General features: G+C 36.0%; 1 protein-coding gene across 3 annotated transcripts in view; it reads left to right on the top strand.

The window, feature by feature from the left end:
• The window catches only part of LOC108968629 (flocculation protein FLO11), a 128,834-nt gene extending 122,912 nt beyond the window's left edge, over window positions 1-5,922 (top strand). For all 3 annotated transcript variants that reach the window (XM_018932756.1, XM_018932754.1, XM_018932755.1), the window contains 5 exons: window positions 98-3,328; window positions 3,390-3,738; window positions 3,807-3,937; window positions 4,003-4,170; window positions 4,634-5,922. In XM_018932756.1, coding sequence (XP_018788301.1) covers window positions 98-3,328; window positions 3,390-3,738; window positions 3,807-3,937; window positions 4,003-4,170; window positions 4,634-4,990 — 4,236 coding nt within the window. In that variant the 3' untranslated portion in view covers window positions 4,991-5,922. The remainder of the gene's footprint in view (window positions 1-97; window positions 3,329-3,389; window positions 3,739-3,806; window positions 3,938-4,002; window positions 4,171-4,633) is intronic.
• Window positions 5,923-15,798: the final 9,876 nt, after the last annotated feature.

Genomic DNA, 15,798 nt, shown 5'->3' with positions numbered 1-15,798 from the left:
TATGCTACCCAGGTCAAGTTAATATTTAAATAGATATAGTAACCTCTGCACGGAAATCATGAATTTTCACAATCCACTAACCTTTCGAACTTTTCAGGCTACATCCTCCGCCAATCGCCCATCAGCAAATAGCTTATCTGGCTCGTTTCAACGACCTTTCGGCAGTAGTGGCTTCGTGCCCATTTCTAATCGTAATCGCCCAGTTGCCGCAGCTTCTAGCGGCTCGAACTACAATACCGATTTATCACCAAATTCAAGCCAGTCCGCATTCTCGCAAACATCTTTCAAAAACACCCGCAATCGTTTCCAATCTAGTAGCGCTAATTCGGCTGCTGCCTCAGCCAGCACGGAATCGCCAGCGTCTAGCACGAAACGATACAACCGCTTCGGTGCAAGTCGTTCGCAGAATACACTTAAAGCACAACAACAACCAACTCCTTATAATACACCTGAAACCTCGTCACAACGTCCCACATTTGGACGCATTACTAGCAATAAGTCGACCAGCTTTCAACCTAGACGACCAGTTTTCATTAGCCGAGAGATTAACGAACCCGTAAATGTGGCGAAAGTGCAGAGACCGTTCTCTGCCGGACGCGTCAAGTTGCCCGTCAAGGAGGCTCTCTTGAAGCAATCTACGACGGCTTCTGTGAAAACGACATCAGCCATTACACCCACTAGTGATAGCGAAGAATATTACGAGGACGAAAGTGGTAGCCCAGCGGATATGAGCTCCACAAAAGAAACAAGTCAGGAAAAGTTGGAACTGCATGAAGCCGAAGAGACAACGGTCTCAGTAATAACAACTACAGATACAACACAGTCCACAATCAGCGCTGAGGGCGAAGAGACAACAGCTTTGCCATTGGATGATGACAAATCAGAAGCGACCGTTGAGCAAGTGAATGAAGAAAACACGAGTAATGTATCAAATTACGAATCAATAGATGCCACCACACATCGTAGCTCGGAGTACGAGTATGAATATGCGGATGAAGAAGAATCAACAGAGGCCACTGTAAAGGAAATTAAACAAAAACAGTCTTCGACTACTTCAGCGAGTGAAACCACCACTACAATCTCTACCACAGTAGAAGTATCAGCGATCACTACAGAGCAGCCTCAGCCAATCGTAAGAAATCAGGAAGTTGAAGAGTCATTAGAGATACTAACGACTGCAAATCACGATACAACTACCTCTATGCCTGCAAATCATAAGGCAACTGAATCAGAACACTCAGACGATAACGAAGACGCAAACTATGAAGGTAGCGCTGAATACGATGAAGACGAGTACGAAGAAGATGAAGAATTTGAGGAAATGGAAGATGTAAGTCAAGAACCAGTAAATGATAAGGACATTATCGATCGCGAGGTCATATCAGTAGTGACTACCAAAAGCGTGGTGAATGGCTCAACCGCCTACCCTACACCGGTCACACAACGTACAACAACAGTTTCCAATGAGGAAGAAGTCATCTTTATGGAAAATAAAGTACAACCGGCTAAAATGGACAAAATGGAAGCAGCCGAAGTTGAAGTCGAAAAGGCCGCCGACAATTCCACAATCAATGATGATTCTATGAGTAATACAACCGAGAGTTATGTTGTAATCGCCTCCATACAAACAAGTCGTAGTATAAATGGTGCACGATTTCTACCTTTCCCAGCTATTGAGCAAGAGGAAACCAAGCAGACCCTCTCCGAGCTGGAACGCAAAATTCATGCACAAAAGACAGCGTCGAAAAAAACTAATAAAGAAATGGAAATAGACGAAGTCTCAGAAAGTGGTGAGGAAGTAATGGCTTATGTAACGGAGAAGTCCAGCACTAATGTGGCGATCTCTTCAACTGAAAGCATTATCGATAAATTAGATCGTGTGCAATCGGAACTGTCTAGTGGTCTACTCTCTGGTAAATATCCCATTATTACCGAAATGGATGTGTCGACAAAGGCCACCACTACTACCTCAGGTTCGAAATTCGTACCAAATATACGCAAGTTCCAGCCAAAGACTACCGCCGCCTCAAAAGTGAAGGTGCATCATTTCGATGAGAGTGAAATGGATGAATTGGCTGGCTTATTGCCAGTAGGTTTCAAACCACGTCCATCGTATAAAAATCGTAAGATTACTACTACAACGTCAGCTGCACCAGAGGTTGTAGAACCTGAAGGAAAAAAACCAACTCGTAACTCCACAATTGGTCGCTCATTTAAGAATAATGCTGTAATTGTACAGGATGTCGCTCTTGCAGGTCTCTTACCTAAAGGATATAAGCCACCAACCACAACAGAAGCCACTACCAAAGCCGATATCTCAGATCTCTTCAGTAAAATCAAGTTCGACGATAGTCTAGAAAAGTTACTGCCGAAGGACTATAAAGAGAAAGCAGTCACGACAGCCAAACCAGCTGTAACGCTTGTGGATGATATCTCCAAGTTTTTACCACCGGGTTACAAATTATCTTCCACTACCACAGCACCAGCTAAGAAATCCGCTGTTGCCGTACTAGACGACATCAGCAAGCTTTTACCACCTGGTTACAAACCACCTTCTAAACCCTTCGATGAAACTGATGAATTAGCCAGTGGTATTATACCGTTGAAGGCTAACGACATTTCCAAACTTCTACCACCGGGTTATAAACTCAATGAGACAAGTACTAAGGACATCTTACCAGTTCCCGAGAGCATTGATATTTCACAGTTATTACCGAAAGACTACAAACCCAACGCAGCCATTGAGAAACCCATAGAAATGGTCGGAGTAAAAGCCTTCAAGGATTCTATGACAGCAAAGAAAGCTGCTTCAACTACTGAAGCAAGCTCCTCCGCAGCACCTGAAGGGGTCGACAGCACTACTGCTGCTTCTGGTTTCAAGGTAGTCTTTCCAAAAGGCGTACACAAACGAATAGGCGCGCAACGTTTGACCACACCGCGTACAACTGGAGGCGATAATGCCAGCGAAGTGGGCAACTCACCAGCAGTGGTCATAAAGAAAGGACCACCTACACGTGCAACTACCGAGTTCACTGGTTGGCCCACACCATCCACAACACCCATATCCATCGAGAAATTGCTAGAACAAAGCAGAACGGTGAGTATTAACTTTGAGGATCTACTTTTGTCCAGCAGCACCAGTACTACAACGACGACAACCACAACAACAACGACCACAACTCCACGACCTACAAAACCCGGACACTGCACGTCTGATTGTGACCTCGCAGCAACGATAAAGATTATAGATGGGCTTGCATGGAAACCGGAACTACTAGATCACAATACAGTCGAGTGGAAGAATCTAGCGCATGAAGTGGAGGCAGAGGTAAGTTTTCCGTACATTATTGGTCAGAATTATGTGTATTTAATTTGCATTTCACTTGCAGCTTAACGAAGTCTACTCGAAAGCACCGCAATTGTCTCACTGGTACAAAAAAGTACGCATTGACAGCTTTAGCCAGGGCAGCGTGCTTGTGGATTACTATGTAGAACTTGCAAACATCACCGAAGATGTAAACACTTTAGAGATTAAAAAACTCTTCCACGATGCTTTGACTCACCCGCCACCAGAGATGATCTTGGCACACAAACCCGTTACGGAAAACGAAACCGACAATAAGGATGAGAACGCTAACAATAATGCGCAATATCGCGAAGGGAAGGAGGAAAAACTAATCAAGGAGACATTCTTAATGGGAAAATATGTTATAGATCCATCGGCCACAGACTTTAGTGGTGAGTGATGATGAGACTGAGGCCGTCATGAGTCATGTATGAGTACTTAATTTTATTTATCTTTTCAGTGATACCCAAGCCGCTTTTACCTATGGTTGAATTTGCCGAAGAAGATCAACTGATACCTCAATGGGCGATTGTTATAATTGTAATAGGTGTGGGCTCATTGATCTTCGTTATAATTTTTGGTGTGACTGTAGTGAGTATTTTGTAATAGGTAATACTTTTTTTTTTGTGATGTTTAATTATGTTTTACTTCCATAGCTACTTAACCGACAAAAGCGCTCCAAAAAGACACCCATACCACTAACCAGCGATATGTTAAATGAGTTGAAGATCAATCACATGGGTGGTGCGGATAATTATGGTGTCGATGATTTCTATAACATAGACGATGCTTGGAACGACACTAAGCAACCGATTAAACCAAAGGTAAGTTAAAGCACCAATACTCCGAAGTTCCTCGAACAAAGCCTTGAACCGACCAACATGATATCTTGCTTATATTTTCGCCCCTCGTCAGTAATTGGAGAATTAACGTTTGTATTTCTGACACAGAAACGACCTTTATATAATATATTAATCACAAAGAGATTATTAAAACTTATAAGACCCATAAATTGTGAAATGGTTTTGAGAAACTTACAAGGAATGAAACTCAGTTAAATATCTATAAAGTTTCGTCAAATGTCTCGTCTTTATTAATAATTGCAAATCCTGTTAGTTTTAAAATATAAACTATACCAATCGATTATAAATATATTCTGTCAAAAAAACGCTGTAAAAATTCTGTAATTTCAAACTAATTCAGGAATATTTTATATGACTACAAACGCGTCTGTCATAATAATAATATAAATTGATACTCCCTACTTCTCTTTTTAACACCCTCTAGCGTTTCACTAATTCCCTGCACGACAGCAACGGTTCTAATATCTACGACAGCTGGCGCTCCACACGTCACGGCGATTATTTGTATGATTCTCAAACTAATTACTCACAAAAGGGTGACTCTTTGCAACGTGGTCACCATCATAATAATAATCATCATCACCACCACCAGCAACAAAATCCACAACCACACCATCCACAACAACATACGATGTCACAGCATCAGCACCCATATCATCAGTATCCTGATGCCTTTACGGATGCGCATCCAATGTACACGTACAACAACAATAGCGGTAGCAATAGCAATCATGCGAGTCGAGCGTCTCGTTATCAGCGAGACTACGATCCAGACTTTTAAGTGATACAAGCAGAAGTGTTGAAGGAGGTAAAGGTAAACAAATTATTAGTAGCGAAAATTGCAGAGATAATTTTTAAAAATGAGAAAAATATATAAAGCATTATGATTATAGAAATCTTATATGGTTTATGCTTAAAAATATAAACTCTTAAGCGAGGTTAGAAACGAAAAAGAAATTTATTTAAAACATAGCTTCAGTTAAAATTTATAAATTCCCGCAAATTATATTGAATACCCAGATACAAATGAAGAAATTACAAAAGATATGTATAAAACGAAAAATACTCAAATCACAGACTAGCAGACTAATAATCTTTTACGTATTAAATCGAATTGTGTATGAAAATTATAGGAAATATATTTATTATTGTAAAAAACTGCACTCATTAAACGATATTGTTACACCTAAACTATTTCTAATAAAAACGAAATATAACGAGTTTATTTAGTCTTCCCATGCGGCGAAATTTACCCCGCGTGCCTTTCGAATAGTAACTGCTTTTTAGAAAATTTAAGAAAACAAAAAAGAGCAAAAGCTAAAAACAAAAATCAAAACAAAATTGTTGAAAATAATAAAACAGAAAAATGTTAAATGGGAAATCTCGTCACCTTTAACACACTGTATATAGTGTTTAAAACGTTTCGATATATACTTAATTATACTCGTTTAACCCGAAGGCCCTGACAGCCAGTGCTTTATCTCGTAAGTGAGGCAATTATTTATAATTGTTTCTCTTTTAAATAAATAAATAAATAAATAAATAAATATACTCGTTTATTTGAACACTGCATTGTAAGCGGCCGACTCAAGTTAAAACGAGTTCAAATTAGTCACGATTAGTGTTAAATCACTTTTAGGAAACATAATAATATTTTCTAATTTAGTTTTGTACGAAAAACAAAAAAAAAATTAACAATATATTTTTTTTATAAATTAATGCGTAAGCAAAAATTAGTTAATAATATATAATTTAACTAATGGTTTGTAATTATAATTATAATAAAAATATAMCAACAAATATACATATATGGTATACATACATACATATAAATTGGGCTTTTATTTGTTTAGGTTAAAAAATTCAAAATAAGAAGGAAATATATTCTTACGGTTTTCCACGAAGATATTTTAAGTTTTTAAAGTTTTTTATTTATACATATTATTGAATTAAAAAATTGCTTTATGTGATTATTTAATGGAAAACAATTATTAATTTTTGTACTAATTTTAATTATTTATGGTGTATTATGTATAATATTAAAAATATAAGGTTTTTTTTTAATTATTAGGGCAATCAACGCAGACTTGTAATATAATTATTAAAATCAATTTGTTTTCAAATTTTTAGTATTTTATTTCACAAATGTTCTTTTTTTTATTAAGGTTTAGGGCTCCAGGCACCCCGAATAAGATTCATTTTAAGTTTATTAAAATATGAAAAAAAATGATTTATTGATCTAGTTTTTAAAGGATTTGAGGATTTTTAAATGTATCCCAATATTTTGACAAATAATTCGAATATGGACAATAAGTTCTTTATCAATGAATAATTTCTTTAAAAAAAATTATGGGATCAACAGTTGTGTTCATGGAAATAATAGTGCCGGAGGGCTTTAACTAAAAACACAAAATTAAAGTTAAAAATACAAACTATGAATTTTACATCTCTAACTTTTTCTGTATATTTCTATGTAGATACACAGTTTTATTTTTATTTTATTTTTATATTTTACTAACAAGAATTATTCAAAAAGAAAATTAAGAAATGTTCCTGTTCATGAAAATAGTAGTTTGTTAAAGGAAAAATAGAAAAAAATCCAGATAAAAATTTTAATTTTATATAGCAATTTTTTTCGATTCACTAATATTTCATTCTAAAGGCTTTATTTTTTATTACATCCATACACCAACGATGCATACGGAATATTAGATCCTGATCTCATCTCGTTAGGCTACAACAGCAAAATTCTCAAATTTTTTTTTGTTTGAATTCAGGTCCAGTGTTTGCTCTGATCATCCTGTTAAGACATCTTTTTTTCGTATATATCTGGCATCTCTCGTGTTCAGCTGTGTAATTTCGAGCTCCAATAAATTTGTTTAATTTATATTTTAAAACTGTAGTGAATACTTTTGAATTACGTGAACCGTAAAGATAAGTATTCCTGTGATATTTTTGTATTAAAGGATTCGAAATTTAATTAAATTGTGTGTTGTTAATTTTAATTTATTTTAATTAAATAGTGCAATTTTTGGTGTTAACTTATATTCGTTTTCCACCTTTGTTCACAGCTGTTTGCGAGTTTCTTACTTTTCGGGTATCACAGTGCATCTCAGACTGCTCCCTACATTGGTTGTTGTCTTTGATAACTTATATTACATTTATTTGTTATAAATATTTTTATCACTTCTCTTTCTGATTTTATTATTTACATTTTTTGATTTAATACCTTTTTTTTTTTTTGATTGTTGTTTAATCTTATTATGACTTCCAATTTCCCGAATTGTCCTGTGAAAGACGAGTCGGAACGCTTTGTTTCTTGCTGCCTGTGGGACGGGCTTGCCCATCTGAAATGTGCTGGACGAACAAGAAGAATTCTGGATTCTATTCTTGATAGTAAGGGCTTGCGCTGGTCTTGCATTAAATGCAGACCAACTGAAATTCAATTATTTAAAGTTTTTAAGCAAGTATACAAGTAGCAAAAGAATCATATGTTCGTCAGCAGCTGAGATCACCTGATCGAAATAGTTGATTAGGTTCCCCCGGAGGCTTATTTTCACCCATATAATATATATTATACTAAACAAAACTATTTATAATAATTTAAACAAAGATATATATATTTACAAATATTTTAATACAGTAAATAAAATTTTAATCAAAACTAGATAAAATTAATCTTTATGAATTTTAGTAATCGAAATACATTTGAAAATTTAACGAAAACGTACTTAAAATAATAAATTGGATAGCATAACACGGCAACACACTCGTCCCTTTTCTAAGACCGGCCGTTTTAGTAGTAGAATATTTAGGAAACCCTAACAAACTGCCTGGGCTTTTGCCCTGAGTCTTCCCTCATTCTATTCCATTCTTAATGTAATTTCTGTAATATATAAGAGCTTTCGCCTGCGTATGTATGGGTGAAAATGATAAGATTTGTTACTTGTAGGTTTATACAATGAGCTTGACCGTGAGCTTGAAAACCTCACAAATAAATTTATTCATTGTGAAGCGTTGTTTCAATCATTTAAATGCTTAAATGACCAGGAAGTGAATCCAAAACCTTCCAATAAACGTAAACTTCCGTCTGATGAAGAAACCACTGCTTTCTTTAAAAAGAATGCCTCCACCCAATATTGACCTCATCAATCTTTCTTCCCCTTGTCCACAAGGAGAGAAGGTCTCGTCTGGTCTCTTCTGGCCATTTGGGGTCTTTGTGCCCGAATTTGAGCATAAACGTTTTAAACCCCCCGCAGGTGTCACTAAAACGCCAAGAAAATCCGTTGATACAAAAAACTGATTAGCAATAATTCGATGAGTATTTATTATCAATATGTAATAGGCCTTAATACAAAACTTTCCGATCTGTATTTAAATAGCGTCAATTATAATTTTAAAATCATCGCTTTCACAGATACTTGGTTAAAGCCCCACATTTTTGATAGTGAAATATTCAATAGCGAATTTGAAATCCTTAGATATAACCGGCTGAACAAGAAACGAGGTGGTGTTTTGTTTGCTCTTCATACTTCAATTCCATCTGAAGAAGTCGATGTTTCTCTTGCAGACTTGATAGAATTTAAGTGCATCCTTTATCTTATATACCGCCTCATTCGGACACATTTATCTGTATATATGCAGCATGCTTCATTAATAAATAATGTTTTCTCAATGACTAATAATACTGATTCCATGATTGTTTTGGGAGATTTAAATTTACCGTGCGTATCATGAAAATCTATTGATGATTACATCATTCCTATTAGTACTCGCTTATGTTTTAACGAGTTCTTAGGTAAAATGTCGGAGTTGGGTCTTAACCAAATTAATTTAATTTCGAACGAGTTTTGTTAGTTCGTAGATCTAGTCTATGTTGATAACGCTTCAATGTTCTCTGTTGTCCGATGTGATCCTTTAGTTCGGTCAGAGGACTCGTATCATCCTGCCTTGGAAATTAACATCGAAACAATAGCCAACTTTGCTCATAATAATACACAAGACCTTTGTTTTCGGTTCAACTTTGCGAAAGCTAATTTTATGAAGATTAATTACGAACTTTCTAAAGTAACTTGGCCAGATTACAGTGGCAATATTGAATTTAGTGCTTCCCACTTAAATGAAACTATTTTAAACTTATTTCAAAAATATGTTCCGAAGTGTGTTGTCACTCATAAAATGAGTTCTAATTTATGGTTTTCGAAAGAATTATGTAAATTAAAAAATAGAAAATCTCGTGCTTTTAAATTTAAAAAAAAAAAACTGGTTTAGTTGCTGGATTTCTAAATTGCGTCGACAATTTGCTGAACTTAACAAAATATGTTATAATAATTATATAAATAAAGTAAAAAATAATATTATACGTAATCCAAAATTGTTCTATGGTTTCGTCAACTCCAAACGCAGGATTTTCAGTTTTCCGTCCGCTATGAAATATAAGCCTAGTATGTCCAGTGACAATCACACCATTTCTAATATGTTCGCTGAATTCTTTAGGCCCAATTACTCTCCAAAATCTCCAAAAAATRKTCCGCATCAGCACAAGTTATGTCCGATTTCTGTCATTAATGCACCTACCATTTCCGAAGCAGACATATTATATCAGTTAAATATATAAGAACAATGATACAATTACGGTCCAGTTATGATTCCCTCCTGCTTTCTTAAGAAATGTGCCAAATATATATACCAACCCCTAACAAAACTATTTMAWTCATCTCTTATGCAAGGCTTATTTCCATCCATATGGAAAAAGTCATTTATAATTCCTTTACATAAGAGTTCTATTGAAAACTGTAGGGGAATAGCAAAGTTGTCTGTAATACCTAAACTTTTTATGAATAAACTTCATCTTCTTGATTTTCAACCAATATTTCTAAAATAGGTTGCTTCTTATCTTAGTAATAGAATTCAACAAGTCATACTTAACGATACTCTTTCTGACATAATCAATGTTATTTCAGGCGTTCCTTAAGGTAGCCATCTTGGTCCAATTCTGTTCTTGTTATTTATTAATGACATATCATCTGCTTTTAAGTTTTCAAAATTTTTATTATATGCTGACGATGTAAAACTTTTTAAATCATTCACTTCAAATAGCGAAAGATGTCAGTTGCAAACAGACTTGAGCAAGATATTTTCTTGGCGTGTTAGAAAAGACATGCCATTGAACCTTAAAAAATGTAAAACGATGTGCTTTTCACGTAGATCTGTAGACCCTACTTCATACGTAATACAAAACTTTAGGTTGGAGCAAGTATGCAGTTTTGTTGACTTGGGAGCAACAATGGACCTCAAACTCAATTCTATTCTTCACACATCTTCCATGGTTTTTAAAGTTAAAGGTGCTCTTAGTTTTGTTAAACATTGGTCTAAAGAATTTAGAGATCCGCTTATCACAAAAATTCTTTTTACATCTTTGATGAGGCCTATATTAGAGTATGCTTCCGTGGTATGGAACCCTTGTTATCAAGTTCATTCTGACAAAACAGAGTCCGTTCAAAAACAATTTTTACTTTTTGCCTTAAATCATTTGCATTGGGATGCCAGTTTAAACTTCCCCCTTACACTAATCGTTTAAAACTTATAAATCTCCCTACACTCGCTAGTCGTAGGGAAATGCTTGGTATAATATTTCTTGTAAAACTCATCAATGGGTCAGTCTGTAGCCCATCTCTCTTATCTGATATTAATTTTAACACTGCCGCTCGCTCACCCAGTCAGGCAGGGCACCCTGATCTTTTTCCTGACCTTTCAACAAAACACAGTTAGGGCAACGTCAACCACAAGTTATAGCAGAAACAGTCAAAAACGCAGAATCATGGGTCGTGTCAGCTGATTCGACCTATCTTATGGGCGCGCAATGTTAGTGCCCAGTGAAAAACGCTACTCCCTTCTCTCTTTGACGTCGGATGACGTGAGAATTTACAGCATTTTGGTTTTTGCCGTGGAAACGTATCAGCTGATTGCTCTCTCACAACCCAGGGTTGCCAATATATATATACTGTAGTAATCATCAACTTTTGTAATTCAATATGTTCAATATGTTTGAAATTTTCTTAAAATAACTCAAAATGGGAGTCGAATGCTATTATTTATAAATATATAAACTATTTTTAATAGTTTGTTTTCAGTTTTGATATTTTATATTATAAAAAATTGTTATTGGAAACATAGATGTGTACAAAACTATATATGGGTATTGAGCAATGGCAACATTGTGCAAATGAAAACAAATTCTGCGTTTCTGCCACGTTTTTCACTGGGCACACATTTTGCCGATGAGGAAGGAAAAGGGAGGCAGTAGCGTTTTTCACTGTTTCTGCTGTAATAGCATCGTGTATAATAGAATCGTGGCCAGTGTCAGCTGATACAGGCGCGCAATCTAAGTAAACAGTGAAAACGCTGCTCTCTTCTCTCTTTGCCGTAGGATGCCGTGGGATTTTGGTTTTTGACGTAGAAACGTGTCAGCTGATTGCTCTGTCACCACGCAGGATTGCCAATCTCGTTATACTGTAGTAATTATAAAAGTTGTCTTCAATATGCTTGAAATTTTCTTAAAATTACTCAAAATCAGAGTCGAATGCTATTATTTATAAATATATACACTTTTTTTTAATAGTTTTGATATTTTATATTATGAAAAATTGTAATTGATGTGTACAAAACTATATATGCGTATTGAGCAATGGCAGCATTGTTCAAATGGAAACAAACAAAGATGGCTGATTTCTCTGTTTTTACCACGGGCTCAACTTTTAACCCTGCTATTAGTGAAAAAGGCGGGATGCCAAAAGAGCAGCGCTAAAACGAACAGCCAAAATTAATGCGTTGTTGAAGTTTTGTAAAATTAGATGGCGTAAGTTTGTAAAATTATTTAATATATTGGGTGATATAGACCTACTGGGGAACCGTGCATCCAGAAATAATATCGGTACTTTGCATACCTCAGTGGTAATGTGGAAACTGCAAAATACCCAAAAGTTGTTTATAAAATGTCCAATTAAATATTTTTCAGCAGTGGCATCATTGGCAAATTTTATAAAAATAATCCAATCAAAGCTCGTTCTTCATTTTTGCATTGCCGTTTTGTTTTGATTACTCAGTTCTTCTCCTTTTTTCTCCTTTTCGAATTCCATTCGGCTTTGGCACAGCCAACTACCGAAAATATATGCAGGAATTTAGGGACAGTGACTGCACATACCTATCGTTAGGAGCTTCCAACTATTTTTCTCATTGAGGTATGGCCTCTGAGTACAGTTGTGGAAGTACCCCAGAAAACCCATTTAGAAGGAACTCCTGAAATATACATGGCATATACTTTGTTAGCTGCTATGGTCCACCCAGCGCCTCAATTAAAAATTTTGAAGAAGTCCTCCTGGAAATTGCTCTAGAAACCAGAGGCAAAGCAGATGTTTGAATTATAGTATCAAACTGTTTGATTTGTATGGCCAAACGTTAAAACTTAGATAAGATTCTCTTAGATCCTTACCACTGATGGGGGGAAAATAAAGACCTTATTCAAGCTGAGAAATATTTCATTCTAATTTTATTTTTAAATTTGTAAACCTTATACTATTTTTGAGTTCTTAGTTATCTAATTAAACATATGTATGTATATGTACGGCACACCACATGGGGTTGTTTCTAACTATACAATAAAATACATGTATGTGTGTGTGTGTTGTCATATAATTTACGTTGCATGGTTTAGGTTGTTTTCAAGTGCATAAGTGCATTTGTAATCAATTGCCCAAACCTAAGTAAATATGTTTATATAATATTATATTTCTTGAATGCATGCGTATTGCATATAAATGCATACGTGCCTCATATATGTATGGGCGTTGCATGTAAATGCATGTATATTTTTGTGTTTAATTATGTATGTTTTGTATTTCCTCTGCCTTATCTAATTTCTGTGGACTGTGCAACTTATTACAATAGCTAGAATATTTCTTATCTTATTTAACATTTGTAAAGAATATAAAAATGTCTTCATACTCGTATAAGTATATTAATACATTCCGCCTTTTTGAAGCAATGAACATGTTCAATTTTGAACAACAGGCGCCTTCAATGCGTGGTCGACCGTTTGGGGTAATAGACGCACAAACCATCGTGGGCGTCTATTACTTAAATTCTTTCGCCAAACGAATCTTACAATCCTGAATAGCGGAACGCAAAATACTTTTCAAAGAGGAAACCAAGGGTCCATAATCGATCGCATTTAGGCACATTAAGTGCTTGCAAACAAAAAGATTTTGATGCCAAACTTTTTGAGATGGTCTGGAGTTCAGAAAATATACAAGGCGAAGACGCCATGCACTTGGTATCCGCAGCGCGAAAAAAATTGTCCACAGCTTGCGACGCCACCATGCGTTGGACCGCACACCACACAACTAAAGGCCATCGTATTGGTGGAAGGAAGAAATTACTGGACTCAGAAAACTCTGCAACTCAGCTAGAAGCCACCTACAACGTAATCAGCGGGAAGAAAATTAAAGCAGTTTTAGAAAAGTTAAGTCAAAAGAAGCTTCTGAAGCTGGCTGAATGGCTGAATGGCTGACCATTGGCCGCAGTAAAAAGAAGTGTTTTGAAAAACTCTGTGAGGAAGCAAACGAAGGTCCATGGGGAACAGCATAAAAAAAAATGGAAGTCAAAATTCAAAAATTAGGCACAACAACCCAAAAGCGCGCCCTTTATGCGAAAAGTCGTCGAAGCTTTGTTTCCAGAACACCATATTTTTTTTCTTGCTTAGCCTCTAACCGAAATCGTAGAGCCACCACTGCTAGTTAGTGAAGAAGAAATATTGGCCATAGCCGGAAATATTAAAAGCAGCGCTCAGTAAAGTGGGCAAACATAATCAAGGCTCTATATGACATACATATGTATGTACGTATTCTTCAATATCTTATGGCAATTGTCATAAGTTATTTTGAAAACTGGCGACTATTAGTCGGTACAGATGAAGGCACCAATTAGTTGCATACGCAGACGACTTTAACCACTCAAAAGGTAATGAGATCGGTTATGTTATATGCGGTCCCAATATGAATCCAGGCGCAAGGCATCAAAGCATATGCCAGACAAATATACACAGTGCACAGGCTGTCGGCTGAGTTATCAGTGCTTTCCGAACAATTTCAAGTAATGCTGCTGAAGTAATAGCCAGTATGAATCTCAAAGAGAAGAGAGAGTGAAAAGCTCAACGATAAACCTCACTCAAAGGACGGTAGACCTAAAGATTAATACCTGACATCCATTCCTGGATCGACAGCCGACATGGGACCTGGATTTCCACCTAACCGAAATATTAAGTCGGCATGGGAGCTAGCTGTACAGATTTCAGCACGACATTAGTCCGAATTGTCTAACGTGTTCAGAATGCTCTGAAGACTCTGAGCGTGTATACTTTTAGCGCCCTCGCTTTTTAATTACAAGGGAAAAACTTAAAACTACACTCGGTGGTAATTTTACGGTGGAAAATTGTATGACACTTATGTGTCAGTGAAGCGGCAGCCTTAATCATGACAAAACTTGGACATATAGAGCAGAACAGGCATCCGACAGTCCATGCCATAGAGGAGACTTAAATGTTTTATCACTCCCACGAAGTAATACCTAATCAGGTGGTTCCGTGGGAGTGTCGGGATTTGGGAGTACAAGCGCCTTTTCGCGACGATGACAAACGAATGAAAAACTCCGCCAAGAGTGACAAAAGTGGCAACACAGTTCTTGTTGACTTAACATATGTGTCATTTCTAAAGTATATTTCCGTGACTCGCAAAAATCTGCTTCGATATGTGTGCATGCAAGCTCATACATAAACATTTACACTAGTTTGTTGGCGAAACTGTTAGCATAGATAACTTGATGAGAATCTCTTTTCTTGCTCTCTCGCTTGTCAGTTGGCAGGGCAACCTGATCTGTTTTCTGAGCTGGCAACAAACCACAATCAGGGTGCCTTCAACCAGCAGTTAGTGAAAAAGGCGGGATGCCAGAAGAGCAGCGCTATAATTACTTGACGAAATTAGTGTAAAATGAAATTTCATTGAACTGTGCGAACATATTTTGGCAAAATAAATGTTTATGTAAATTAATTAATGATTTTGCATTTTAGCATTTATATATGTATGCATTTTCAAAGTGTTTAATTTAGTTATTTGTATAATTTATTAAATATCCAAGCTAATATTTTTCAGCAGTGGCATCCTTGGCAAATGCTATAAAAATGCGAGTTTTGACAGCTCTCTCTCGAACCAAAGAGTCTCGTATCAAGTTATCTATGCTTTTGCTTACCATAGGGACGTAGAATTTTTCGATGAAAAAGTTATCGAAGAAGTCTTCAATGCCACAGTTAACGAATAATTCTTCTATGCCAAGGTCAATAGTAGAATAGAACAAGTAAGGAAGGGCTAAGTTCGGGTGTCACCGAACATTTTATACTCTCGCATGATAAAGTGATAATCGAGATTTCATTATCCGTCATTTACATATTTTTTTATTTTGCTGTAAATTAATTAGATTAGATCAATTTGTGTACTTTGAGTATTGAATTGTATTTTCATTTATTTTAATTGCATTGAA

This window comes from Bactrocera latifrons, unplaced genomic scaffold (assembly GCF_001853355.1).
Source record: "Bactrocera latifrons isolate USDA-ARS-PBARC rearing strain unplaced genomic scaffold, ASM185335v1 scaffold_222, whole genome shotgun sequence".
Taxonomy (NCBI): Eukaryota; Metazoa; Arthropoda; class Insecta; order Diptera; family Tephritidae; genus Bactrocera; species Bactrocera latifrons.
Note: the sequence above shows the minus strand (reverse complement) of the source record. Positions and strands in the feature narration are given on the sequence as shown.